The sequence below is a fragment of the Rattus norvegicus genome, chromosome 4 (assembly GCF_021556685.1).
Source record: "Rattus norvegicus strain SHRSP/BbbUtx chromosome 4, alternate assembly SHRSP_T2T, whole genome shotgun sequence".
Taxonomy (NCBI): Eukaryota; Metazoa; Chordata; class Mammalia; order Rodentia; family Muridae; genus Rattus; species Rattus norvegicus.
The window spans coordinates 155,777,906-155,805,267 of record NC_141537.1 but is presented as its reverse complement, the minus strand read 5'-3'; the positions used below and the strand labels follow the sequence as shown (position 1 = coordinate 155,805,267).

The 27,362-nt window shown below is 47.9% G+C and overlaps 1 protein-coding gene across 5 annotated transcripts; it reads left to right on the top strand.

Moving 5' to 3' along the window:
- The first annotated feature begins 680 nt into the window (after positions 1 to 680).
- Hdhd5 (haloacid dehalogenase like hydrolase domain containing 5) lies at positions 681 to 26,120 on the top strand. Of its 5 annotated transcripts, none has more exons than XM_087657671.1 (8): positions 681 to 835; positions 11,872 to 12,075; positions 14,287 to 14,399; positions 17,053 to 17,146; positions 18,468 to 18,498; positions 21,180 to 21,354; positions 24,826 to 25,014; positions 25,220 to 26,120. In XM_087657671.1, exons 1-8 carry the CDS (start codon positions 710 to 712, stop codon positions 25,428 to 25,430), a joined length of 1,143 nt encoding a protein of 380 aa, XP_087513797.1. In that variant the 5' UTR covers positions 681 to 709; the 3' UTR covers positions 25,431 to 26,120.
- The last annotated feature ends 1,242 nt before the right edge of the window (positions 26,121 to 27,362 follow it).

Genomic DNA, 27,362 nt, shown 5'->3' with positions numbered 1-27,362 from the left:
GCTCACAACCATCTATAATGGGATCTGTGCCCTCTTCTGGTGTGTCTGAAGACAGCGACAGTGTGCTCATATGCATAAATAAATAAATAAAATCTTTTTTTTTTTTTTGGTTCTTTTTTTCAGAGCTGGGGACCGAACCCAGGGCCTTGCGCTTCCTAGGTAAGCGCTCTACCACTGAGCTAAATCCCCAGCCCTATAAAATCTTAAAAAAAAAAAAAAAAAGCAGCACTCCATTCAACATTCTTTGGATGAAGCTCAGAGGACGTGGGCCTCAAAACAAAGTTCTTCTTCCTCAACCTCGGATTCAAAGTCAGGCTGCCTAGTTCCACACGGTCGCCCCAGCTCCAAAAAGTCACCAAGTAAGGTTTCTGGAGTTGAGACTTCGGCCGAGAAACACGCTTCCGGAAGTCAGCAGATGCACTGATTGGTCAGGTGTCTGTCCTCCCAGCCCGGGTGGCCGCGCTCACCAACTTGCTGACCCCAAGTCTCCTCTCGGCGAAGCGAGAGACTCAGAGCCTCTCTATACAACTACAGAGACGCGAACGCCGCCCGCACGCTCTCTGGGACTTCGAGTCCGTGGAGTATGGTCGGACTACCACCCCCGAGAGGCTCCGCGCGGGCGGCCGCTGATTGGTTGCTCGGTTGTGCGCGGGGAGGGGGCTCCAGAGTAGGCGAGACCCGCAGTCTACGCGTGCGCGCGACGAGCGCGATGGCTGCGCTCGCCCGGCTGGGGGTTCTCGGCCCCGGGCGCTGTCTGTGGAAGCTGCCTGTGCGCCTGTCCGCGGAGTTCCAGGGCTACGGACCCCGGAGGGGCTACGTCGCGGACCGCGCTGAGGTGAGGACGCATGGGGTCTGCACTCCCAGGGCTGGTGGGTGGGAGGGCCGTGCGGGGCATCGAGCATCCTGGCCTGGGGCCGCCCTCCCGGAGACCGTGGAGCCGCGGAATCCTTGGTCCTTTACGAGGCGGTGTCCGGGTGCTCACCTTCCGCCCGCTGGAAGAGTCCGTGTCCCAGGAAAACGATCCGAACCAAACCCAGGTCAGCGTTGCGTGGGTTCGCAGCTCCTTCCCGCGCGTCAGGAATGTTCCTCAGCAGTTAATTCGTTTCCACTTCTGTTTGAAGTAAAGACTTGCGGATTCGTATTTCTAAAAAGGTAACTGAATATGACCAGTGTACGGCTCAGGAGTGCAGCCGTCAAGGCAAAGGAGCTTTTATCATCATCATCATCATCATCATCACCACCACCACCACCACCACCACCACCACCACCACCACCATGATCAGTGTGTGTGTGTGTGTGTGTGTGTGTGTGTGTGTGTGTGTGTGAGAGAGAGAGAGAGAGAGAGAGAGAGAGAGAGAGAGAGAGAGAGAAAGAAAGAAAGAGAAGTAGGTATATGTAGGTAGGTTAGAGAACAACTTTGAGGATCTCACCTTCCAGTGTGTGTTGTATGGAACTCATATGTCTTCAGGTTTACAAAGCAAACTCTTTTTTTTTTTTTTTCTTTTTTCCGGGGCTGGGGATCGAACCCAGGACCTTGTGCTTCCTCATAGCAAACTCTTTTAACAGCCATCTTGCTGGGCTTTGATTTTTTTTTTTTTATGTGAGTTTCCAAAAATTAAGAGAGAGTATGAATTCCAAATTTTTTTTTAAAGATTTATTTATTCATTTATTATATATAAGTACACTGTAGCTGTCTTCAGATACACCAGAAGAGGGCATCGGATCTCTTTACATATGGTTGTGAGCCACCATGTGGTTGCTGGGAATTGAACTCAGGACCTCTGGAAGAGCAGTCAGGTGCTCTTAACCGCTGAGCCATCTCTCCAGCCCGAATTCCAAATTTTTATCTTTCAGATAAACAGTCACAGCGTTTTGGCATGCCTGCTTATCTCTCCCACTTTGCAGCTGTAAGACTTTAAATCCTGGGGTTCTTATCATTTCAACCCTAAACTATGTGGGAACCTTTAAAAAGAGGTGTTTTATTTATTTATTTATTTATTTATTTATTTATTTGTTTGTTTGTTTTTATTAACTTGAGTATTTCTTATTTACATTTCGAGTGTTATTTCCTTTCCCGGTTTCCAGGCAAACATCCCCCTAATCCCTCCCCCTCCCCTTCTTTGTGGGTGTTCCCCTCCCCATCCTCCCCCCATTGCCACCCTCCCCCCAACAATCACGTTCACTGGGGGTTCAGTCTTAGCAGGACCCAGGGCTTCCCCTTCCACTGGTGATCTTACTAGAATATTCATTGCTACCTATGAGGTCAGAGTCCAGGGTCAGTCCATGTATAGTCTTTAGGTAGTGGCTTAGTCCCCGGAAGCTCTGGTTGCTTGGCATAGTTGTTCATAAGGGGTCTCGAGCTCCTTCAAGCTCTTCGAGTTCTTTCTCTGATTCCTTCAACGGGGGTCCTATTCTCAGTTCAGTGGTTTGCTGCTGGCATTCGCCTCTGTATTTGCTGTATTCTGGCTGTGTCTCTCAGGAGCGATCTACATCCTGCTCCTGTCGGCCTGCACTTCTTTGCTTCATCCATCTTGTCTAATTGGATGACTGTATATGTATGGGCCACATGTGGGGCAGGCTCTGAATGGGTGTTCCTTCTGTATCTGTTTTAATCTTTGCCTCTCTATTCCCTGCCAAGGGTATTTTTGTTCCCCTTTTAAATAAGGGGTGAAGCATTCACATTTTGATCATCCGTCTTGAGTTTCCTGTGTTCTAGGCATCTAGGGTAATTCAAGCATTTGGGCTAATAGCCACTTATCAGTGAGTGCATACCATGTGTGTTTCTCTGTGATTGGGTTACCTCACTCAGGATGATATTTTCCAGTTCCAACCATTTGCCTACGAATTTCATAAAGTCATTGTTTTTGATAGCTGAGTAATATTCCATTGTGTAGATGTACCACATTTTCTGTATCCATTCCTCTGTTGAAGGGCATCTGGGTTCTTTCCAGCTTCTGGCTATTATAAATAAGGCTGCTATGAACATAGTGGAGCATGTGTCTTTTTATTATTTTTTTTTAAAGATTTATTCATTTATTATATATAAGTACACTGTAGCTGTCTTCAGATGCACCAGAAGAGGGCATCAGATCTCTTTACAGATGGTTGTGAGCCACCATGTGGTTGCTGGGAATTGAACTCAGGACCTCTGGAAGAGTAGTCGGGTTCTCTTAACCACTGAGCCATCTGTCCAGCCCGCACGTGTCTTTTTTATATGTTGGGGCATCTTTTGGGTATATGCCCAAGAGAGGTATAGCTGGATCCTCAGGCAGTTCAATGTCCAATTTTCTGAGGAACCTCCAGACTGATTTCCAGAATGGTTGTACCAGTCTGCAATCCCACCAACAATGGAGGAGTGTTCCTCTTTCTCCGCATCCTCACCAGCATTTGCTGTCACCTGAGTTTTTGATCTTAGCCATTCTCACTGGTGTGAGGTGAAATCTCAGGGTTGTTTTGATTTGCATTTCCCTTATGACTAAAGATGTTGAACATTTCTTTAGGTGTTTCTCAGCCATTCGGCATTCCTCAGCTGTGAATTCTTTGTTTAGCTCTGAACCCCATTTTTTAATAGGGTTATTTGTCTCCCTGCGGTCTAACTTCTTGAGTTCTTTGTATATTTTGGATATAAGGCCTCTATCTGTTGTAGGATTGGTAAAGATCTTTTCCCAATCTGTTAGTTGCCGTTTTGTCCTAACCACAGTGTCCTTTGCCTTACAGAAGCTTTGCAGTTTTATAAGATCCCATTTGTCGATTCTTGATCTTAGAGCATAAGCCATTGGTGTTTTGTTCAGGAAATTTTTTCCAGTGCCCATGTGTTCCAGATGCTTCCCTAGTTTTTCTTCTATTAGTTTGAGTGTATCTGGTTTGATGTGGAGGTCCTTTATCCACTTGGACTTAAGCTTTGTACAGGGTGATAAGCATGGATCGATCTGCATTCTTCTACATGTTGACCTCCAGTTGAACCAGCACCATTTGCTGAAAATGCTATCTTTTTTTCCATTTGATGGTTTTGGCTCCTTTGTCAAAAATCAAGTGCCCATAGGTGTGTGGGTTCATTTCTGGGTCTTCAATTCTGTTCCATTGGTCTATCTGTCTGTCTCTGTACCAATACCATGCAGTTTTTATCATTATTGCTCTGTAATACTGCTTGAGTTCAGGGATAGTGATTCCCCTGAAGTCCTTTTATTGTTGAGGATAGTTTTAGCTATCCTGGGTTTTTTGTTTTCCAGATGAATTTGCAAATTGTTCTGTCTAACTCTTTGAAGAATTGGATTGGTATTTTGATGGGGATTGCATTGAATCTGTAGATCGCTTTTGGTAGAATGGCCATTTTTACTATATTAATCCTGCCAATCCATGAACATGGGAGATCTTTCCATCTTCTGAGGTCTTCTTCAATTTCTTTCTTCAGAGTCTTGAAGTTCTTATTGTACAGATCTTTTACTTGCTTGGTTAAAGTCACACCAAGGTACTTTATATTATTTGGGTCTATTATGAAGGGTGTCGTTTCCCTAATTTCTTTTTTTTTTTTTTTGGTTCTTTTTTTCGGAGCTGGGGACCGAACCCAGGGCCTTGCGCTTCCTAGGTAAGCGCTCTACCACTGAGCTAAATCCCCAGCCCCGTTTCCCTAATTTCTTTCTCGGCTTGTTTCTCTTTTGTGTAGAGGAAGGCTACTGATTTATTTGAGTTAATTTTATACCCAGCCACTTTGCTGAAGTTGTTTATCAGCTTTAGTAGTTCTCTGGTGGAACTTTTGGGATCACTTAAATATACTATCATATCATCTGCAAATAGTGATATTTTGACTTCCTCTTTTCTGATCTATATCCCCTTGACCTCCTTTTGTTGTCTGATTGCTCTGGCTAGAACTTCAAGAACTATATTGAATAAGTAGGGAGAGAGTGGGCAGCCTTGTCTAGTCCCTGATTTTAGTGAGATTGCTTCAAGTTTCTCTCCATTTAGTTTAATGTTAGCAACTGGTTTGCTGTATATGGCTTTTACTATGTTTAGGTATGGGCCCTGAATTCCTATTCTTCCCGGGACTTTTATCATGAAGGGGTGTTGAATTTTGTCAAATGCTTTCTCAGCATCTAATGAAATGATCATGTGGTTTTGTTCTTTCAGTTTGTTTATATAATGGATCACGTTGATGGTTTTCCGTATATTAAACCATCCCTGCATGCCTGGGATGAAGTCTACTTGATCATGGTGGATGATTGTTTTGATGTGCTCTTGGATTCTGTTTGCCAGAATTTTATTGAGTATTTTTGCGTCGATATTCATAAGGGAAATTGGTCTGAAGTTCTCTTTCTTGGTTGGGTCTTTGTGTGGTTTAGGTATAAGAGTAATTGTGGCTTCATAGAAGGAATTCGGTAGTGCTCCATCTGCTTCAATTTTGTGGAATAGTTTGGATAATATTGGTATGAGGTCTTCTATGAAGGTCTGATAGAATTCTGCACTAAACCCATCTGGACCTGGGCAAAAGAGGTGTTTTAAACTGAACCACAGTGCTACTACCATGCCTAACAAATTCCTCTCAACTTATTTTGAAGTTATAAGTTGTTGTGTGTAAGAAGCCTCAATATGTTCCCTCACTGACCTGGAACTCACCCTGTAGACCAGGCTAGCGGAAAATCCTTGACGAGCCATCCTCCTGCCTCTGCTTCCTAGGTGCTAGGATTACAGGTATGTGCCACCAGGCCTGGTTTCAAGGATCCAGAAGAGTGTTGCTTCAATTCACAGTGGGACAAAAATGAAGTTGAAGTGATTGACCTTTTGGGAAATATTTCGAGGGAAGTGCTTCCCACCCCTCCTTTGGGTCACACAAGACCCATTACTGAAGACCTAGAGGGGCCTAAGCGTAGTGTCAGGGCAAGTTTATGGAGAAATTGTACCCTCTCATCTGTTCAGGCCTATATGCTGATTCTCTCCAAGAAGAGCAAGATGATAAAATCAGGACAAAACTCTGAAGAAAAAAAAAAGTAAGGGCTTCCTGTGGTCACTGAAGTTTCCCCACGAGTCCGAGTTAAGAGCCCATTAGCCCTTTTTTGAGCAATAGGGAAGGGCCGCAGGGATCCTGAGAGCCACTGGGTATGAGTAAAGGACACTGATTACACTGAAGTAGGTGATGGGTGCAGTGTGGCCAGACAGAGGCCTCAGTCCCTCCGAGAACCCTCGCTTGCCCCCAGGAGCAGCCCAGGGAGTAATGAAGAGGCGCCAGCCTTGCCCATTGCTCAGTGTGAATGGGGATTCAGGACCCAGCACTTGTAAAGCCAGCAGAGAAGCCCTTGACTCATTCTCTCAGAAGTTGGTTCTTTGATCAGGGGGAAGGAGCTGAGAAAAGAACCCAGGCATCATACAAGTTAAGTAATAATTGGTCACACTCTTTAGTAGCTGGTATTGGGGGGGGGGACATGGTGGGAGGGGACACAGCGTCGTTAGGTAACACGGCATTTGGAGATAAGACACTTCCTCAGAGTTTGATAGAACACATAGAAATAGGTTTGTTATATGTTTGGCTTGGAGCCCAGTATACTCTCCTGAGCTAAGGTGCAGTGGGATCAGCCTTGGAGGCTTTTGGCTCTGTTTGTGTGTTTCCTGCATACGTCTCTCTGGCTGGTATTTTCTGGTGGTTAGAAGTGATGGTCTTATTGATTTGAGTCGGTGTCTCCCTTTTTCCAGTTTTCCTCCCCACCTTCAACTTGGCCCATGGGTTAAGCCTGGGAGACTGTGCGTACATAAGCTGGGTAAAGGCCACTCCCCTGGGAGCTCTTACCTGCTTAATGGAAGGAAAATAAGGCCATTACTTAGTCTCCTTCTTAGCGTACCTGACACAGAACGTCAGAACGTCGTCTCCTGATCTCTACTTGGTTTCCATGTTACCTGGACTGCTGCTTCTCTGAGGTTTCACGTGTTCCACCCTTAAATGGCGCTGTTCTTCCTACTTCCCACTTCCAAAAAAACTACTTTCAAAAAGCTTTTTTTGCCAGGTGGTGTTGGTACATGCCTTTTATCCCAGCATTCAGGAGGTGGAGGCAGGGGGATCTTGTGTGAGTTTGCATTAACAGCAAAAAATCATGTGCAGCCAGCTGGATGTCTCCATGTGGACATGCGTGTCTGCAAGTGGGTGTGGGTGTGTGTCTGCAAGTGATTGTGTGTGTCTGCATGTGGGTATGTGTGTGTCTGCAAGTGGGTATGTGTGTGTGTCTGCAAGTGACTGTGTGTGTCTGCATGTGGGTGTATGTGTCAGCAAGTGGGTGTGTGTGTCTGCATGTGGACATGTGTGTCAGCATGTAGGCCTGTGCACCCAAGGGCACATACTTTTGGCGGCCAGAGGCATCGCATCCCCTGGAGCTGAAGTTGTGGACAGCTGTGAGGTGCTGGTGTAGGTGCTGGGAACCAAACTTGGGTCCTCTGAAGAGCAGCAAGTGCTCTTAACCACCGAGCATCTCTTCAGCTGACAGACATTTCCATCTGTAGTCCTGCCCCACAGGTCCTTCCTGACTGACCACCCGCTGTTCCCCTTGGTTCACTGCTGCACATCAGCATCAGTCTTTCTCTCATGGTCCCCAGGGCCCCCATAAAACTCACAGCGATCCCTGTTGCTCTCCTCCCTACCCTGCACCTTAGTAGTTTCTAATTCCCGGCGAATTCCCTTCCTAGTAAAAGGTGCCCTTTCTCTCTCATTGTGTGGTGTTTCATTTGAGTATGTGAACTATATAACATACTGAGTCTCTGTGTGACCTCTTTCTTACACACAGGTAGTGCAGTAGGGACATTGATTACAGGGTAAATAAAACGGAAACCCTTCCCATCGGCCTCCTGCTTTCCTGTCTCGTCTTTAAAATTTTAAAATTCCACATATGAGGAAAACTGGTGCTTGCCTTTCTGCGCCTGGTTTACTTATTTATAGATCAGTTCATCCAGTTTCCTGACTTCTCCATTCTTGCTGCTGCCTGAAATAAATTCCCTACCATTGCTGTCTTGGTTGCAGAAGGTCCCCTCTTGTCCCTCACCTCAATTCCCTTCTTGTTCTCTCTGTAGGCACGATCCTCTGTGATCAGGCCTGAGGATGCCATTTTCCTTTTTCAGATTTCAAGGTACAGGAGCCTGTGGTTAGTCCTCCATCCCTGCAGGTGAGGTCCACTGGTCCAGGCCTTTCTCACTACCCACGTTCCTCAGCATAGACTGTCCTGGGGCTGTGTTTTTAAGTATCTTTTCTCCTCATCTGTGGTCAGGGGCTTTTCCTGTCCTGCACAACTGATTGGGCCCTTGGGAGACTGTTGTTTTGTTTTGATTTACATTATTTTATTATATGTGTGCGACATGAGTATGTGCATGGCACAGTTCATGTGTGAAGGTCAGAGGCTAATTGCAGGAGTAGGGTCTCAGCTACCTTATAGATTCTGTGGATTTAACTCAGCAAGTGCCACTACCCACTGAGCCACCTGATGTCCGGATGTTTCTGAAACACTGTTTCCCTAGGAAACCTGGGCTGGCCTTGAATTCACACTCCGTAAGTCTCCCAAGTGCTGGGACTGCAGGCACGCACCACCACACTTAGTTTAACAGTTTTGACAGGTGAGTTTAGTATGTAGTGCTTTCACTGATAGCTCAAGATTCTCTTCCCAGAAACTCAGCCTGTTTACCATACATGTAATTATCAGGCTTAGAATGTTCAGAGCTAGGGATCTAACCTGCCTAGCATGTGTAAGGTCCATGATTCTATCTCTAGTTGTTCTGAGAAGTTGGACCTTTAGAAGGATTCCTGTTTGTAGAATGCGGCTGCTCAGCGCTTGTTTTCTAGACTAGCTCCCATTCTGCCTGTTAACTCAGCATGAGGCCTACAGAGAGCCCTGCGTGGGCTTTTGTTTAAGACAGGTCTCATTATAGAGCTCTGGCTGCCCCAACCTCCTAGAGCGAGGACTACAGGCCTGTGACACCGTGCCTTTTCTTACCTGGGTCTGGCTTCTCATCACTGATAGGGCTCTGTGCGTAGACCTCATGTGTTCTGAGAGTGGCTTGACTTAGCTGGCACCAACAAAGGAGAAATAGCAGACAGGTTAGGCTAGTTCATTTGTTTTGAAAATTGAGAAATATCTTTTATATTAGCAGGCAGTTTATAAACTAAGAAATGGAATGTTTAGAAATTGGGGAGTGGCTATAGAAGTGGTGGTGCCCGCTGTTAATCCCAGCACTCACATGGCCCAGGCAGGCAGATCTCTATGAGTTCCAGGCCAGCCTGGTCTAAGGAGCTAGTTCCGGGACAGCCAGGGCTACACAAAGAGACCCTGTCTCATTTAAAAAAAGGGGGGGGCAATGAGAATTGAACTTTTTGTTAGGCCTCATGCATGGTAGGTAGAAATACCACCACTGAACTGTGTCTCCAGCCTTGAATATTTTTTAAATATTCAAGTTAATGAAGTTTAATAATTATCTTTATTGCAAGGATGAAATACAGTGCCAGTGGCCATGTAGGTTGACGTGTTTTTCAAAGGACAGCTGGGGAGTTAACTCTGCTTCTAGCATGTGCGGTCTGCGGAGGAAGCTCAGTGTCAGTGTCAGCGTCTAGCATGTGCGGTCTGCGGAGGAAGCTCAGTGTCAGTGTCAGCGTCTAGCATGTGCGGTCTGCGGAGGAAGCTCGGTGTCAGGTTTGTGCTCCTGCCGGGCCCGTTTCACCGGCCAAACTCAACTTTTTTCTTTGTTGAGTTGGGGACACACTGTATGTCCCTGGCTGTCTGGAACTTGCTGTGTAGATGAGGTCACAGAGATGCTTTCCTCTACCTCAGGAATGACCAATGGAATGGTGTTACTGGTTTATTCACTCGGAATGTTAGGGAACTAGAAATGATGTTTAGGGAGTGGACTATGTCTAGAAATTGGCAAGTCACCAAAGAGACACCAACTAAAAAATATAAGATGGGCCGCTGGGCACGGTGGGCCACGTCTTAATCCCAGTGTTTAGGAAGCAGAGGCAGGAGGATCTCTGAGTTTGAGGCCAGCCCAATCTAAAGTGAGTTCCAGAACAGCCAGGGACACACAGAGAAACCCTGTCTTGAAAAACCAAAACAAACAAACATAGTGAGGTGGAAGTAAAGAGTAACACGATCACATTTGTACATGTGTGCATGTAGGCAGGCGCACTGTTAAATGTATGTAGTACGTTTCCAGAGAACATAAAAGCGAGAGTTGGACCATCTGGGAAAGTTGAGAATCTCTTAAAATATTTAATGCTATTGGTAGCAGTTGAAGGGCTTCATTTGTTTGAAACTTTGTGTATGTTGTTAGAGTAAAATGAACACATTTTTTTAAAAGATAAAATTATGTAGCCCAGGCTGTCCGAACTTACTCTGCAACTGAGGTTGGCCTCTTAGGTGCTAGGATTATGAGTACGTCGCTGAACATGATTATAAAATGATTTTTTCTTTTTGAAAAGTGATGCTAGAAATTGAACGTATGTCCTGAAGCACACTAGACAAGTATACTTACCACTAAGGTATATTCCAGCCTCTAAAACAATCTTTCCCCCTTCAAACTTTAGTTAAAAAATTCAAAGCATATACTGGATCCATTTTCAGAAAAGCCGCTTTCGTACGAGTCGGGGATGCGGGACACCACCTTCCACCTGAACTGAAGGTGTTCTCTTCTCAAATTTAGTTCCCCCGAGTATGTCATCACATGGATTGGGTTAAACTCTTGGCACCAGTGTCCTGATGGGAATGCTGGTGCCAGCGCAAATAGGGACACTTCAGGAATCTGTCCTTGGGCCGGACTGTGCTAATCTCTGTCATTCCAGTTTTAGTGTGTGTGCTGGCGAAGGGAGCACTAAAGCGAAACCTCAATAGGGCTGGGCATGGTGACACACAGCAGTGGCACACAACAGTGACACAGCAGTGACAACAGTGACACATAACAGTGGCACACAATTCCAGCAATTGGAAGGAAGGCCGCAGCGGTGGATCTCAGAGACTCCACACTAGCTGTGTCTAAGTAGTGAGTTCCAGACTGGCCAGGTCCACAAAGTGAGGCCTTGTCTCAAAACACAGAGAGAGGTGAGGGGTGAGGGTGGGGGGAGGACAAAGAAGAAGAAAAGATGGGGCAGATGGATGGCTCAGCAGTTATGAGCACTGGGTGCCATTACCAACATCCACTCGATGGCTCACAGTGACTCGTAGCTGCAGTTCCAAGGGATCCGACACCCTGCCTGACCTCTTCAGGTATCAGATACACACATGGTGCACAGTACGCACAACCTGGCAGAACACTATATGCATAGTGTTTCCCTCAAAGATGGCTATGAATACCAATGCTTTTGGTTAAAATGTTTATCTCCCACAGAGAACCGGGCACAGAATTATGTTTTAATAGTAACAGCTATGGGGTAAAAAGGAGTAAAGGAGAAGATTTAAACTGGTTGTACTAAAGTGCTGGGCTCGTGGTTTCTTTGGATCCCTCTATTTCCAGTTTTAAATTGCTTGTATTGTTTGCTGTGTGCCCAGCGCTTGCTTCAGATTCACTGTGTAGCCCAAGATGGACATGCCTGCCTCTGCCTGCTGAGTGCTGGGGATACCGGTGCGTGCCACTGTGCCTGGTACAGAGTTAACCTCAGGGAGGGAGCTCTGTGTTCCGTAAACTTAAACATCTTTGCTACACGTGGATTTGGCCAGTTAGAAGTCCCGTGCCTTGGTGCAGCTCAGTGGTAGAGTCTTGGTCTCTAGCACCACCAAAGGACAGGGAAGAAAGCAGGCTGTGCCTCGTTTACGCCACGGCTCACCAGGGGGCTGAGGACAGACCTTCCTAAAAGAGATTGTCTCTTTCCCTGAGTTTCTTCTGTCTCTTGACTCATGCCGGTTCTCTCTCCTCCCCTCGTAGCGTTCTCCCACCTTTGGCTTACTGTTCGACATTGATGGAGTGCTGGTCCGAGGCCACAGGGTGATCCCAGCTGCTCTGGAAGCATTCAGCAAGCTGGTAAACTCCCAGGGGCAGCTGCAGGTACCTGTGGTTTTTGTCACAAATGCTGGGAACATCTTACAGCGTGACAAAGCCCAGGAGCTGTCAGCCCTGCTGGAGTGCAAGGTAAGAAGTAACCAGAGGCATGGAAACCCAAACCAGATTCCTATTGGAGCCTCCGCCCCACCCCTTCCTGCCTTGGTTAGGCTGAGGTACAGCTGGGGCAGTGGGAGTCCGAGACTACATAAGTTCTCACAGTTCCAGCCTAACCTTGTGATGACATCAGTAGAGTCTTCTTCACACACAATTGAGTGAGCACAGAAATCCAGCTTGTGGGGCTGAGGACGAGGTTCAGTGGGTAGGATTTGTGCCTAGTACATGTGAAGCCACAAGTTGGGTCCCAGCATGGCGTTACTAGCTATAGTGGTGCACACTCTTCATGGGCCTTGTTCAAAACCAGGCTGGATTACCCTATGTGGGGAGGTGGGACGGAGATAGGATTCTGCCCCTACACTTTGAGACAAGCACTTATGCATCTGTTAGTAGATGGTGATGACTCTGATGTCTGGCCGCACTTCACTAATTCTGGGATCACAGCTGTGCACTACCACACCTGCTTTATGTGCTGGGAATTAAACCCAGGGCTTCATGCCTACTCGGCAAGCACTCGGCCAGCTGTGTCCCCAGCCCAGCAGTTTACTTTGTTGTCTTCATGACTCTTCTAGAAGTTTGGCCCCTGAAAGTGAAGGTCACTTGTGTTCACCATTCCACAGTGCAGATGGGGCTGTGGAATAGTAGCTCTCATTAATAACAGTAATAGAACGAGTGGCAGGTACCTGAGAGACTGAAGCAGCAGGCCTATGACTTATAGGTGACTTGGGCTGCATATAGACTTTGGGACAAGAAAATAACAAAAATTGCAACCATGCACATGGCCTGCAGATGTACCTCTCTGTGAGTGCTGTCCTCTGAAATCCTAGCAGCTTTCCCCTTTGTAGTTAGTTCCTCACTGCATCCAAGACGGGCGGGCAGTCAGGCGGGCACCTGTTCGGTAAGGGTGAACTAAGTTTTGAGAAGGGGTTCTTTGTAACCAAGAGAGTCAATAAAGGCTGATTGGTGGAGGTTGAATCCAGGGTAGAGACTGAATCCAGTATATTGAAACCCTTTTTTCCATAAAGGGCTCTAAAAGCATTCCAAGGAACCTGGTGTGGTCATGAGCACTTCTGTTTGCACAGAGGAGACCAAGGAAAGAGGATAATACAAGTTTGGGACCAGCCTGAGCTGTGTAGTGAGACCTCCATCAAAATAGTAATAGAGACTACACTGTTGGAGCTAGTGCTGAAAATCTAAGTCTTGGGACCCGGGGATGGCACCACAGGTCAGGTGCTTGAGTTTCATCTCTAGCACCCACCTGAAAAGCCAGGCTTGGTGGCAGGCATGTCTGTAATCCCAGGGCTGGAGGGGCTGGGGACAGTTGTATCCCTGAGGCTCGCTGGCCAGCCAGTACAGCCTGTCAGCCAGTCTGGCAAAACAGGGATCTCTAGGTTGAGTAAGAGACTCAAAAAATAAGTAGAGTGTGGAGAGAATTGAGAAAGACACCCAGGGTTGGCCTCAGGTTCTCCACACACGCATCTTCTCACATACATGTACACACACATGCATACAACACAAACTAGACCTTGGGCTGGGGTATGAGTCAGTGACAGAATACTCACTTCTGATACCACTGCAGAGGTAAGGGTAAGCCCAATTTTTAAGTAGAAGTGAAAACACAGTGTCTGTGTCCAAGACAGATTTATTCTGACCATGGTTGCAAAGTCTGTGGTTTCCAGCACGGATATTAAGAACTCTGAGGGGTCTCTAAGCTAAGCTCAGCAGGATCTTACATCTGATAATGCTGCTCTTATTTTGTGTGTTGAGAATTAAATTTGGCAATTCCCTATTTGGTTGAACCCATGGTCTCCCACAGACTGGGCTAGTTAGTACTCTGTCACTGAGCTACATTTCCAGCCCTAGGTAAGTTCTTGTTATGTGACTAAGTCTTAGCAAGTGTCAGGTGCTAGGAGAGGCTTTTACAGTGGTTGGTTGGTTGGTTGGTTGGTTGGTTGGTTGGTTTGTTTGTTTGTTTGTTTATTTATTTATTTATTTATTTAAAACCCAGGGCCTTGCACTTGCTAGGCAAGTGCTCTACCATTGAGCTAAATCCCCAACCACAGTGTTTTGTTTTTAGCCCCCTCCTGCCCCACTTCCCAGTGACAGACCCCAGTGGCTATCTCCCTGTTATTTTCTCTCAACCCTATCTTCCTCTGCTTTCCTGTTCCTTGGTTGTCTCTGTAGGTGGATCCAGACCAAGTCATTCTTTCTCATAGCCCCATGAAACTCTTCTTGCAGTACCACAACAAGCGGATGCTAGTGTCTGGGCAGGGACCCCTGGTGGAAAATGCCAGAGCGTATCCTTTTCGTGTTGCTGTTTTGGATGGAGAGGAGGGTGAAGGCCTGAGGTGCCGGAGTTGTGCAGTGGGATGTTGGGAAACCAGGATAAATGCTTTGTGTGGTCAGCCCTTGAGACTGTTGGCAGCAGACCACAGACCACATCAGAGCTATCCGCAAAACCTAGTGTGCAGAGTCCTTTGTCCTAATCTTGAGGAATCTTGATCTGGTGTGTCTCCATAAGAATTCAAGAATCTTTTAAGTCAACGATTCTCAGCCTGTGGGTTGTGACTCCTTTGGGGGTCGGATGACCCTTCCACAGGGGTTACACATCAGATAACACTAGATTCTTCATTATGATTTATGACAGTAGCAATATTACAGTCATGAAGTAGCAACGACAGTGACTTTATGCCTGGGGATCACCACCATATGTGGAACTGTATGAAAGGGTTGGAGCGTTAGGAAACTGAGAACCACTGCTCCAGTGGGAGTATCGCACTAGCCTTCATCCTTCCTCATCAGCTCCTGTTTTGGATTAGTGTACTTTTGGTTATGTGTACTCAGAAAGCAAAGGACACGGTCACAAGGCAGCTTGTTCATGTGCCCTGGATGCTTCCTGGGAACCATGCTAGGCTGTGCTCTAAGGCAGGTTGGGACCCTGGTAAGAGCATGGGGAATGTGACTTACACGGGGGCGTCATGCTTAGGAAGGGAAAACATACCCACAAACCACAGAGGAATGTGTAAGAGAGCGGGTGTTCTCTAGAGGAACAGAATTGATAGGATAAACATAAATGAGATTTATTCACTTTGCTTACACAGTAGGAGCTGGGTAGTTCAGAAATGGCTGTCTACTGTTAGAGAGCCTAAGAACTCTGTAGCTGCTCAGTCCACAGCGATCGAGCGCTCAGCACTGAAAAGCTGCTGGCACTGAAAGCCCAAGTGGTCCTGGAGAGAACTTCAGTACATGCTGGAATTCCTCAGACCTCTTATATCTGACCATCTCCAAAAAGTGCCCCTACTCTAGCGAGAATCTTTCCCCTTCAGTTAATCCTTTCCCATTCCTGTCTTAGTCAACACTTCATGTCTCTTAGGTGAATGTAGGTCCAGCCAAGACGACAGTCATCGCAGGCGGGAAGCAGGCTCAGCTATGAGGGCACTGTGACCGAGTCTGGCCACCTGTGTGTGAAAGGAGTGCACTGACTCCCAGAGGTTGTTCTTTGATGGTCATAATCCCCACAAATAAATGTAATTAAAAAAGAGATGAACTGTTACAGCACAAGGACTGGGCATGAGCTCAGTTGGAGAGTACTTGGTATCGTCATGAGGCCTTGGTTTGAATCCCAAGTACCACAAAGAAGAGAAGATGGCAGGGCCAGGGCAGTGGTTCAGCAGGTAAAAGCACTTGCTTCTAAGCTTAACCACCGTAGTTAGTCCCCAGGTTCCACACAGTGGGAGGAGAGAACCGACTTCTTAAGGTGTCTCCTGCCATCCAACATGCGCCCTCCCCAGCTAAATAAATGTATTTTTAAAGTTGAAAAGATGGGCTGAGAGGTTGAGATTGACTCCAGGTTTGGGCAGGTTTGTGCAGAGGGGGGACCTCCGGAGCAGGGGGTAAAGACTTGGGCATTAGAGGACAGAAAGATAGGCTGGGGGTGGACAATCTCCTCCTGAACTCAGCAGTGGACAGCTGCTGCAGGCTTTACTGCTGCTGGGTGGAGCTGTTAGAGTGACCATTTCCATCCTGGTTTTGAGTGTCATCTGAGACTAGTTAAGGTGGGATGGAGTTAGGGACAGGAGATGGAGGAGAACAGGCTGGAGTCAGCATGGTCTTCTGCATGACAGTCCCTTCCTTGCTGAATGGGGTTTGACAGTCAGTGTTGTTGTTTCTTCTAATTATTTGACTGTTGTGTGACTTTTCCTGGGGAGATGTGAACTCATCGAGGCAACCAGGTAGGGAGACAAGGCCAGACCAATTGACTTAATGAACCAGGCAGTTAGTTGGCGGGAACCACTTCACCAAAGGGCACGCCTCAGAAAATCCTGAAAGGTTTGAATGGTGGCTGATAAGAGCTGCATTCTGGGAGCTCCCTGGACGGCCTGCAGCAGCTCGGCTAATGGGAGTCTCTCTTCCCCCACAATCTTGTATAGCCATATGGGGGAGAGGAATTTAAGCAGTACAGGAGGGTGGTTGTGGATCTAGTAACTTTCAGGGGTTCCCACTTCCCTCCAGGAGGGAATGTTTCAATCCAGAGGAAATAGCAATTCACCAGTTATTTGATTTTGCCTAGCTCCTCCCCACCCAGTACTTAGGATCACAGAGCACCAGTTTGAGTGGCCCTGGCATGGCAGAAGCTCCTTGAGTCCACAGTGGGGTTTTGGCCTCTTGTTCTCTGGGTCTTGCTGGTGTAGCTAGACTCAAGTACCTGGAATATGCCCTAGTGGGTGCCAAGGGATTGCACTGGTGTTGCACGCATCTGCTCTGTCTATGCAGTCCCGGCCTGCATGGCCTGCACTTGGTGACTGTCGGGTTTATGATAGTTGCCTGCCTGCCTGCCTGCCTGCCATGGTCTGGACTGGACTGGGTTGGGTCTGCCCTCTTGTCAACTGACTTATCTATAAAAGCATCTTCCCAGAACTGTGTAGCTTTGCTTCCCTGATCTTGCTACAGACTAGGCTTCCAGAATGTGGTGACAGTAGATGATCTGCGAATAGCCTTCCCAGAGCTGGACATGGTGGACCTTCAGCGGCGGCCGAAAACCATGGTAATAAGGACGGTGGGTCACTTCACCCTTCACTGTATTCCTGGGCTCTTTTTGTGGTTTTCTTCCTGTTTGTTCTTGGAGTGGATTCCTCGGTTGATGTGGCCGCCTTCTGTAAGGAGCTGCATGTTGGCTTACGGTGCTTCTGCACTGCCTTCTTGCAGTGGTGTGTCTGCAGAGGGCTGTGTCCCTGGGTAGGTAAGGGTGGCCGAGAGAAGCAGTGGGCTCCACTCTCTGGCCTTCTGCTTTGCAGGAATTACCTAGCAACTCTGTTCAGAGTCTGGGCCTTTGCTTAGATCAACAGTGCACTTTGGTGGCTTCCCCGGGTTTTCCTTTGTAAGTTACTCACTCCTGCTCCTTTACCCTGAAGCACAGCCAGGCTGCCTTGTGAGAAGAGAAACACTGATGACTGTCTTCCCGCTGCCCTTGCTGTTCAGCTCGTTGTTGAAGAAAGCAGCTTCATTTGTTTTGGGTGGCCAAACCTAGGTTGTGCAGACTTCGGAGGTCCCTGCCACCTAAGCTATACTCAGCCGTGATTTCTTACATCTTGGGGTCTTCAGTTCCAGGCCACTCTTTGATCCTTTGGAATATGATGGCCTGTCTTCTACAGTGCCTCTTGGCCTATCCTTCATAAAATCTTTTATACATTTGATAGTTTATGTTAACAATATAGGATTTGATAAAATACACTTACAGACAGATAGGCTTACTTCATTAATTTAATAGACCATAGATTATCAGTTCTCCTACCAGGATTTTCAAGCTATAGAGCAGATCCTGTCCTTGGGGAGCTTTCTCTGAGTCACTAAACTTCTGAGAAGAAGCAGAATATAGAGTGGGACACATCTCAGAACAGCTCCAAGGCTGAGCCTGGCACAGGAGAGCTGACTCACGTCAGCCAGGACTGCAGTGGTTCAGGGAAGAGTGAACCCACGGCTCGTAAGGAGAAAGAACGCCTCTGGAACTGGCATAAGGATGAGAATTCTAACGCCCAGAGAGCTCCTCTCTCACAGACTACCTCCCCCTTTAGCTCCCTGACTCTAGAGGCCCTTGCTCTCTGTCTGGGCTGGAAAAGCACAGCTGGCCACCACCCCTCTTGGACACCATCCCTCAGCAGGGATGGAGTCCAGTCTGGGCCGTGGCTTCCTTTCCCTGGTGCTTCTTCTTCCTCAGTTTTGTCATCGTCTTCTTCGGTTGTGCTGGTCCTTGTGGGTGGTCTCTGGCCTTCGGGGGACCTGTCTTTCCTTCTCCTCCACTCTGGAGACTCGATGCCCCAGGGGTGGAAAGTGGCTGGCACTGATGGCACTTCTTTGTCTTTTGGCAGCGCCCGAGGAGTGACTTCCCTGCCATTGAAGGTAAAGAGGCCCTGTGCCGGGCAGCCGTGGGCTCTTTGTTTTCCCTCTCTCCTTTCAGACTCTTATGCAGATGGTGCACATCAGTGCACATCATGAGACGGTGTTGGGGGTTTCTCCTTCTCTGCAGTGCTTAACTTGAATTAGAAGCACAGTAACTCTCAGGAAGTCATAGGTATGGACAGTCTAGTATAGTGTCGCTTAGGTCTCCCTTGGACAAGAAAGACATTGTAACTTCTTACTGCCATCCTGAAGTAAAATACCTTTCCCATGAGTCATATCAGAAAGCAACCAGTGGCCAGTCGGAGTGGTGCACATTTGAAGCCTCCCCCTGTAGGGCTGAGGCATTTGAGGTCTAGGCTATCTGGGCTTCACAGGGACTCTTATCTCAAAACCAAACAAAGCCGTTTAGTGCAGGGAATGAAAGGAAAATGTCTTGGTGAGACATTGGCATTATAATTATCTGAGAAGTAAAATGATTGTTCTAAACTGAGCGACCTGGAGTGTTCCAGCAACAGATAAGGTCATGTTTTAGCACTGATACAGGCCTGTGGGCAGGGTTGCCACGGGGAGTTGATTTCTAAAATGGAGTTCTTGGGGTTTTTTGTTCGTTTTTTTTTTGTTTTTGTTTGTTTGTTTTGCTCTGTTTTGTTTGGAGATAGGATTTCTCTGTGTAGCCCTGGCTGTCCTAGAACTTGTTCTGTAGACCAGGCTGGCCTTGAACTCACAGAGTGCTTGCCTCTGTCTCCCAAAATTAAAGTTGTGTGTCACCACTGCCCAGCTAATTTATGGTAAATTTTTTTTTTTTTTTTTGGTTCTTTTTTTCAGAGCTGGGGACCGAACCCAGGGCCTTGCGCTTCCTAGGCAAGCGCTCTACCACTGAGCTAAATCCCCAACCCCGGTAAATTTTTTTTTAAAGAATTATTTATTTAAGTGAGTATACTTCAGACACACCAGAAGAAGGCACTGGATCCCGGTACAGGTAGTTATGAGCCACTGTGTGGTTGCTGGGAACTAGACTCAGGATCTCTGGAAGAGCAGTCAGTGCTCCTAACCACTGAGCCATTTCTCTAGCCCCCTCGTGGTAAATTTTTAAGAAATATTTGGAGTCTCTTGGTTGATTGTATGATCACTTAAAAACTGTTAAAGCTGTACAGTACTTTGGAAGGCTGGAGAGATGGCTTAGCAGGTAAAACCTAGGTTTTGCAGGCCCAGGTTTGAGTTCCAGCCCCCACATGGTAACTCACAACCGTCTGTAGATTCAGTTCCTGATAAATCAAGAGCCTTCTTTAGTCGTCCACAAACTCGCACCAGGTGTGCACATAAATACATGCTGGCAAAACACTCATCCACGCAAGAATAAATAAGTAAGTAAATACTTTGTGGTTAGACATAAGATGGAGTTTCTCCAGCAGTTATGGGTGAACACTGGGGGTACCTCGGGTCCTGCTGGGATGGGACAGTTTTGCCTGTGTAAATGCTCTGCTGAGTGTTCAGTTGTGACCATCAGAACATGTCCTCCATCTTCCAATTTTAACTTTATTTTTTAAATATTTGTTTTGATACAGGGCCTCTACCTAGCCCTGGCTGTCCTAGAACTCACTTTGTAGATCAGGCCACCCTCAGACTCACAGAGCCACTTTCTCCTATCTCCTGAGTGCTAGGATTTAAAGGGTGTGCCAGTTCACACTTTTATTTTTTACTTTTATGTGTCTATGTACATGCCACATGTATTCAGGAACCCGTGGAAGCCAAAAGAGGGCATTTGGATCCTTAGAGGTGGTTGTGAGCCATTGGACACGGGTACTGGGGATTGAGCTCAGGTCCTCTGCCAGAGCAGAAAATGTTTCCAACCACTGAGCGCGCTCTGTTCCCTTACTTTGCTTTGTTTTGAGACAGAGGCCTTACTCTGTAGCCTGGACTGGCCTTGATCTTTTTTGGGGAAGAGATCTCATGTAGTAATCACTGGCTTCTGATTTGTGGCTTGATCAGTAGCTGAGGGTGAGCTATTTAGCATCCGTGTCCACCTCGCAAGCGGTAGTGCTGTCGTGTGTGTGTGCGTGTGCGTGTGTGTGCGTGTGCGTTGTCATGCCAGCCTTAGTTGTTATTGTTTATTTTGTATTGCTAGGATTGCTAGGCAAGTCCTTGGTTACTGAGCCGTACTTCCAGGGCCCATGTTTCTTTTTATTTCGGATATAGTTGAGGCAACTGAAGTTTAGCAGTGGGTAACTACCACCGTTCCACAGGAGTCTTGGCTGTTAGGATCAGAGCTCAGGGCTCCCTCATTCCAAGTTCTCATGCATGGCTCAGAGATGTGGCTGAGGGAGGCTAGCCCCCGTAGAGTGCAGTGGTGCTTGTGGGATGAGGTATGGTGTATACAGGTATGGTGGGTAGAGCCCCATCCACAGAAACAGCAGCATGAGATCTGCTGCTTCTGTGAGACAGCAGGGGACACAAAGGACACCTTTAGGGTGTTCCTTGCTAGGCCCTGGGCTCTGTTCACCCAGGGTACACTGGGACGTGGCTTGGCCAGGGCCCCTCTGATGTGCGCCTTAGTAAAGACCTCCAGCTCTGGGTAGGTGTTACTGACAGGCCCCTGTGGTCTCTGAAGGGCCTTCTACCTGCCCACCACAAAGGGCAGGGCAAGCACCCTGCTCCTTCATCCCTGTGCCTTTGACTTTTAGGGGTCCTCCTTCTTGGGGAGCCAGTCCGCTGGGAGACAAACCTGCAGCTGATTACAGATGTCCTTCTTAGCAATGGACACCCTGGAGCTGGCCTGGCGACAGCTCCGTATCCCCACCTTCCTGTTCTGGCCAGCAACATGGATCTCCTGTGGATGGCCGAGGCCAGCATGCCCAGGTGAGGACATCGTATCCCTGACTTCCCTCATGAGCCTTGGAAGCACCACCATAACCTGGCTTCTGAGAGCGAAAGCTTCCAAGAATTACTTCATGTCAGTTATTAAACTAAAGCTACAGAGTGCTGAGCATAAAGATGTGAGTGATTTTTAATATGGGCCCCATCCCTGATGACCTCAGCACTCCATCAAATGGGCAGCTCTGAGGGCTACCAGTGGGTATGCATTCAAGGTTCTCCTAGAGCTGGTCCTGTCACTTCTCTGTTTGCTTTCATATGTGCACCCTAGGGATGGGAAAGCTAGGACCACAACCAGGGTATTCCCATGGTGTATCGCCAAGAGCTGAGACCGGCTGCGTGGCACTTGGGTCCTGGACTTTTCTGGGCTGTAGATACCTCTTTCGTGGCCCTCAGGGTGCCTGGGTGTGAAGCCAGCTGATGACAGAATATAGTATCTTCTCACTCTGTCATGGACTTCAGACGCTGTATATAGTCAGCAGAGGGTGGTCTAGACCCAAGACTCAGCCTCAGAGAGGCATGGCTTCCCTTCGTGACTCTCCCTCTCCCTCCCTTTCTTTCTCTTTCTGTGAGCTGGGATGGCACCAGATAGCCCAAGTTGACTTAAGCTCATGACCTTCCTGCCTCAATTCCACACAGTGCCTGTGGCATTTAGAGGTGTATTTTATAGTCTGAGGTTAGATATTTTCTCTGAGTTAGTGCCTTGGTTTGGGTTTTATTCCTTTGAAGAGACACCATGACTAAAGCAGTTCTTATAAGGAAAACGTTTCATTGGGACAGGCTTACAGTTTCAGAGGTTTAGTCCATTCTCTTCATGGTGGGACGCATGGCAGTGTCCAGGCAGGCATGGTCCTGGAGGAGCTGAGACTTCTACATCTTGACTGGCAGGCAGCAGAAAGGGACTGTTTTCTAGATTGGGTGGAGCTTGAACACAGGACTCCACAGTGACTCTCTTCTTCCAACAAGGCAACACTTCCTAATAGTGCCACTCCCCATGGGCCAAACATTCAAACTCTACCTGTTCAGACCACCACAGTTAGGATGTGTTGATTCCAGATGGGGACCAGGCGGGAAAGTCAGGCATGTAGCTGTGGGCTGAGAAGCACAGGGAAACGGTTCATGGACGAGAGAGAGTCAGGCATGTAGCTGTGGGCTGAGAAGCACAGGGAAACGGTTCATGGACGAGAGAGAGTCAGGCATGTAGCTGTGGGCTGAGAAGCACAGGGAAACGGTTCATGGACCAGATTTGAGGTGATATGTTGTTATCGTTGTTCAAAGAAGCCATATTTGAGACTTTTTTCCACACAATTATTTTTGTATTATTTTGAGACAGAGTCTCACTTCATACGTAGCTTTGATTTGTCTGTGACTCATAATGTAGTCCAGGCTAGCCTTAAAATCATAGTTATCCTCCACCAGCCTCTGCGTGCTGGGTGTACAGGCACGCGTCACCATGTCTGGCTCTACTCCATGATCTCAAAGTGCTTGGTTGCTGTGGTACACGGTGGTAATTCCGGCAAGAGAAGAGAGGCAGGAGAACCACGTGTTTGCACCAGCATGGGCTTCATGTGTAGTTCCAGACCAACCTGGGATACAGCAAAATCCTGCTTCACAAAATAAAAACAAACGAAAAGGAAACGGAGCTCTTCTGTTGTAATGTTGTATTGTTTGAGATAGGGTCTCACTGTAGCCTGATTGGTGTTGACTTTGGCCAATTAGCAAATCTGATTCTTGGAGACCTGGCATCTGAGAACTTGAAAGAATGGGGTGTCTAATGCTGTGGACAACCTTACTTCAGTCTCAGTGTACTTTTATTATACAACTGTGGCAAAGAAAGCAGTGATTCAACTGAGTTCAGACAAACATGTAAATAAACACCAGGAAGCACATACAAATATTAACAGCGCAGCCCTTTCTCAGGGCAGACCAGTTTAAACACTATTGCCTGGCACGGGCTATAGATTATATCTGGGAAAGCATGAAAGCAAAGCAGAGGCCAAGCCCAGACTCAGGGCTCACTGACCAGATTGGGTCCTGTAGCTATGATCTGACATCCAACAAGAGTAGGCACGTCTTGTAAATTCATTGTAAATGTCACAGGAGGCACAGAGTCACGTCCAAGAACAATCCAGGAACAAAATGCACCTCTTCTTTTACTCCTGGAGCCCCTCTCACAGTTCCCTAAGATATTATTCACCATGGGTCAGTTCTGACAGTTGGCCTGGAATCCCCTGTATAAGACAGGTTGTACTTGAACTCCAAGAGACCTGCTTTCTTCTTGACCTCCCAAGTACTGAGATCAAAGGCATGACCCAGCCAGAAAGTGGAATTGCATGTGAGTGAGTGATATTGAATATAACGTGCTAAGAGCAGTGTCTGTTAGGTTGGCACTGAGGAGGGAATACAGAAGCACTTTACCCGAGATTGGTGTGCTGGCTTTCTTATTGAAGGAGTTAGCAATCTGGACCTGCGTTCAGCTCTTTATTAAGGACGCACACGTATTTCTGCAGGGTGCGCCTTAGGCCTTAGGCCTCGCCTGTGTCATCCAGAATGGCTGCCCAAGTGTCAGCCATCCTATCAGACAGCAGGAAGCAGCAGAGGGGGCTGTTCGCTTGCAAGGCTGACAGAATACTTGAATAAACAACTTGAGAGGAGGAAGATTAACTTCTACTCTATTGCTTTGGGGCTTGTGGTGACCCTAACATTGTGATAGGAAGCAAATTGTGGAGCAAAGCTGCTCCCTTTGATTGCTGGGAAGCAAGGAGGCAGACGGAGCACACCCCAGTGACCTATTTCCTGTCAGCTCCCCATGCTGAAGGCTGTGGCACCAGCCAAGGTGTCATCAGCTGGGAACCGAGCCCTGAGCTCTGGGGGCCACGTGAGGTCAGAGTAAGGTCGGGAAAGGCATGCCTCCTTGTTTCCAGGACGCTGTATCACAGCTAGCCCAGCACCTCTGCTTCTGTTGACTGTCGAGTGGGGCTTTCTTGTGTAATGTGTAGACAGGTGACCACACCTAACTTCAGGGGAGGCAGTGAGCACAACTCTGGCCGCCAACAGTTGTAGAGCAGCACCCAATCTTAGGTTTGGGGGCCGGTAAGATGGTGTAGTGGGTAAACGCCTGCTCTCAAGCTGATGACCTGAGTCTGAGCCTTGGAGCTCACATAAAGTTGGAATGAGAGACTGACTCCATGAAGTTGTCCTCCGCCCTCGCAGTGCCCCTGCAGTGGCACATCACATGCACAGTATTGATTTTTAAAAATCCAGAGCACTGTGTTTTGGGAGTGGGACTTTCAGGGTTTTCACCCTGGTTTTGCTCCCTGGGGAAATCTGCTCTCGCCTCAGCTTCTTCATGTAAAATGACCACGGGGAAGGGAGTGCAGGTTGATTGCAAGGAGGCGGCTTAGAGAGTGGCAGGTCGGCCGGAAGGCTGAGCTGCTGCGATCTCTCCTTGGGCAGGTTTGGTCATGGCACTTTCCTGCTCTGCCTGGAAACCATCTACCGGAAAATTACAGGCCATGAGCTGAAGTACGAGGGCCTGATGGGCAAGCCCAGCATCCTCACTTACCGATATGCAGAGGAAGTCATCAGGCAGCAGGCTGAGAGGCGGGGCTGGGCCGCCCCCATCAGGAAGCTGTATGCTATAGGGTAAGTCCACTGCATCTCCATTCTCAAGGCTTCTCTGCCCACACCCTGGCTTCCCTGCAGCTGAGTTACACTGCCCCCAGGCTGGTCTCTGTGCTGTAGCTTCGAAACATTAAACTTAGGCTTTCTCCTCTTTGCCCTCTGCTACTGCTGCCCTGCCAGTGATAACCCTATGTCTGATGTCTACGGGGCCAACCTGTTCCATCAGTACCTGCAAATGGCAAATGGTGGAGAGAAGGAGCAACGGGCTGATGGACAAGAGAAGCAGCGGCCTTCAGCAGCCCGGAGCTGTGCTTCCGTCCTGGTGTGCACTGGTATATACAGTTCTCAGGACCCAGGCTCCCAAGCACCTACTCCTGGAAGGGCAGAGCTCCCATTCCACGGGCACCGAGACTTCAGCTTCAGTCCAGAGCTCCTAGAGGCCTCCCACATCGTTCATGATGTAAATGAAGCTGTGCAGCTGGTTTTCCACCAGGAGGGTTGGGCTTGAGCGTAAGGAGATGTAGCAGAGGCGAAGGGGGCCGTTGGAACATGCACCTCAGGGACTCCTGTGTGCCAGGCCGTCTGTGGTCTGGGCCACAGGCATCAAGTCTGAGCCTGGTCTCTTGCCATTACTTCCTGGGACAAAGAGGACCACAGCTTCAGTAACTACAGAATGCCCTTTCAGAGGAGGGATGGGTTTCTGGGCCCTTCCTGTGCGTCTCTTGCAGTCTGACCTCATGCTGGTCCCTTTACCTCTGTGCCTCAGTGTCCTCGCAGGGAGGACCTTTTTACTTCCAGACAGGGACTCACTATTGTAGCTCCGGCTGTCCTGGAACTCACTGTGTAGCCCAGGTTGTCCTGAAACTCAGATCTGCCTGCCTCTGCCTCCCCGGTGCTGGGATCAAAGGTGCACGCCATCACACCTGCCTCGTAAGGACTTTTAAGACAGGGCACAGTGTAAGACTGTGTGGAAACTTTGGAGAGCCTGTGGTTGCACGGATGGGAGCACTGCCAGGGAGGGGTGTGACTAACACTCTCGCTAGTGTTTACTGTGTTTTAGAGTGTTGCCCAGAAGACTTTGGGACTTTTTTTTAAAAAAATTAAAAACTATCCTAATATTTGTTAAATTGTGTCTTGTGAAGATTTATATGGAATGTGTTAAAAGTCCCGTGATGGGAGGTTTGGGGAGTGGTACATGGGTACTCTTCTGGGTTGAAGAGTTTGTGGCATTTCATTCTGTAAGTATGGTGGGTGTCTCCTTCTCCTGCTGTCCGTCCTCCCATGCCCATGTGGGCTCTGTCTAATAATGTGTAGTCGGTACTATTTACATTATGTCCCCAGAGAGGAATCCTTCTCTAGCTTCCCCTTGTCTCTTCCACAGCCTTGGCATTTGTCAGATCTCTTGCTGCTGTAGCTTGGATGTTGACTGTCTTGCAGAGGCCCGTGTGTGAAAGGCTCGTCCCCCTGAATGTTGGAGGACCTCTTACTAGGTCGGGCCCAAGATCTAGACTTGGTGGCACATAGCCCTAATCTCAGCATTCTGGAGGCTGAGACAGGATTTTGAGTTTGAGGCCAACCCAGGACACAGTAGAATACTGTCTCAAGAAATTTTTAAAAAATAAATAAGTAAAAAATAAAGTAAGAAACCCTGACTAACAGACTTGGGGTTCCTGCCTTTGTCTTACTGTGTAGTGACTTGATAGGACACAAACTCCATTCCCCCTGTCTCCCTCTTTCCCTCCCCTTCCTTTCTCTTCTGTCTGGCCTTGAGCTCCTGATCTTCCCTCCTTCACCCCCAGGTGCTGAGAGTCTAGAGGTCTACCACCACACAGCTTTCCTTTTTTCTTAATACTGTTGGTCAGCTACATCTGACTAACTGACATCTCTGGATGCTTGGTTTAGAGGCGAGGAAGAGAAGAGATTGAGGGGATAGCCCATGAAATAGGAAATGGCATCAAAGAAGCTAAATAAAGAAATTGCTCCATGCCCACTCCCTAAGGACCAGTGTCCAGGGGCTGGGGATTTAGCTCAGTGGTAGAGCGCTTACCTAGGAAGCGCAAGGCCCTGGGTTCGGTCCCTAGCTCCGAAAAAAAGAACAAAAAAAAAAAAAAAAAAAGGACCAGTGTCCAAAGCCAAGCACACCTACTCTAGCGCCTCACAGACAACGCAGTCTCTCCTGTCTCCCGGAGGCCAGAGGCTTGAAGTCACACTTCTGTCGTTTCCCACATTGGCTTTGCTCTGAATGCATGTAGTGTGGGGCACTGATCGCCTTAACCTGCCCTTACTGGGCTCCATAGCTTCCTGTGGCTCCTGGGATGGGATGAGGGGAGAAAGACAGACACACAGAAAGGCTTGGATTTGTGAGCCGA

Excerpts from the sequence above, each read along its gene's own strand:
- Hdhd5 (XM_087657669.1), top strand. The coding sequence starts at position 710 with ATGGCTGCGCTCGCCCGGCTGGGGGTTCTCGGCCCCGGGCGCTGTCTG. Across the intron at positions 12,076-14,286 it reads CAGCCCTGCTGGAGTGCAAG|GTGGATCCAGACCAAGTCAT; the intron begins GTAAGAAGTAAC and ends TTGTCTCTGTAG. Across the intron at positions 14,400-17,052 it reads CTGGTGGAAAATGCCAGAGC|ACTAGGCTTCCAGAATGTGG; the intron begins GTATCCTTTTCG and ends ATCTTGCTACAG.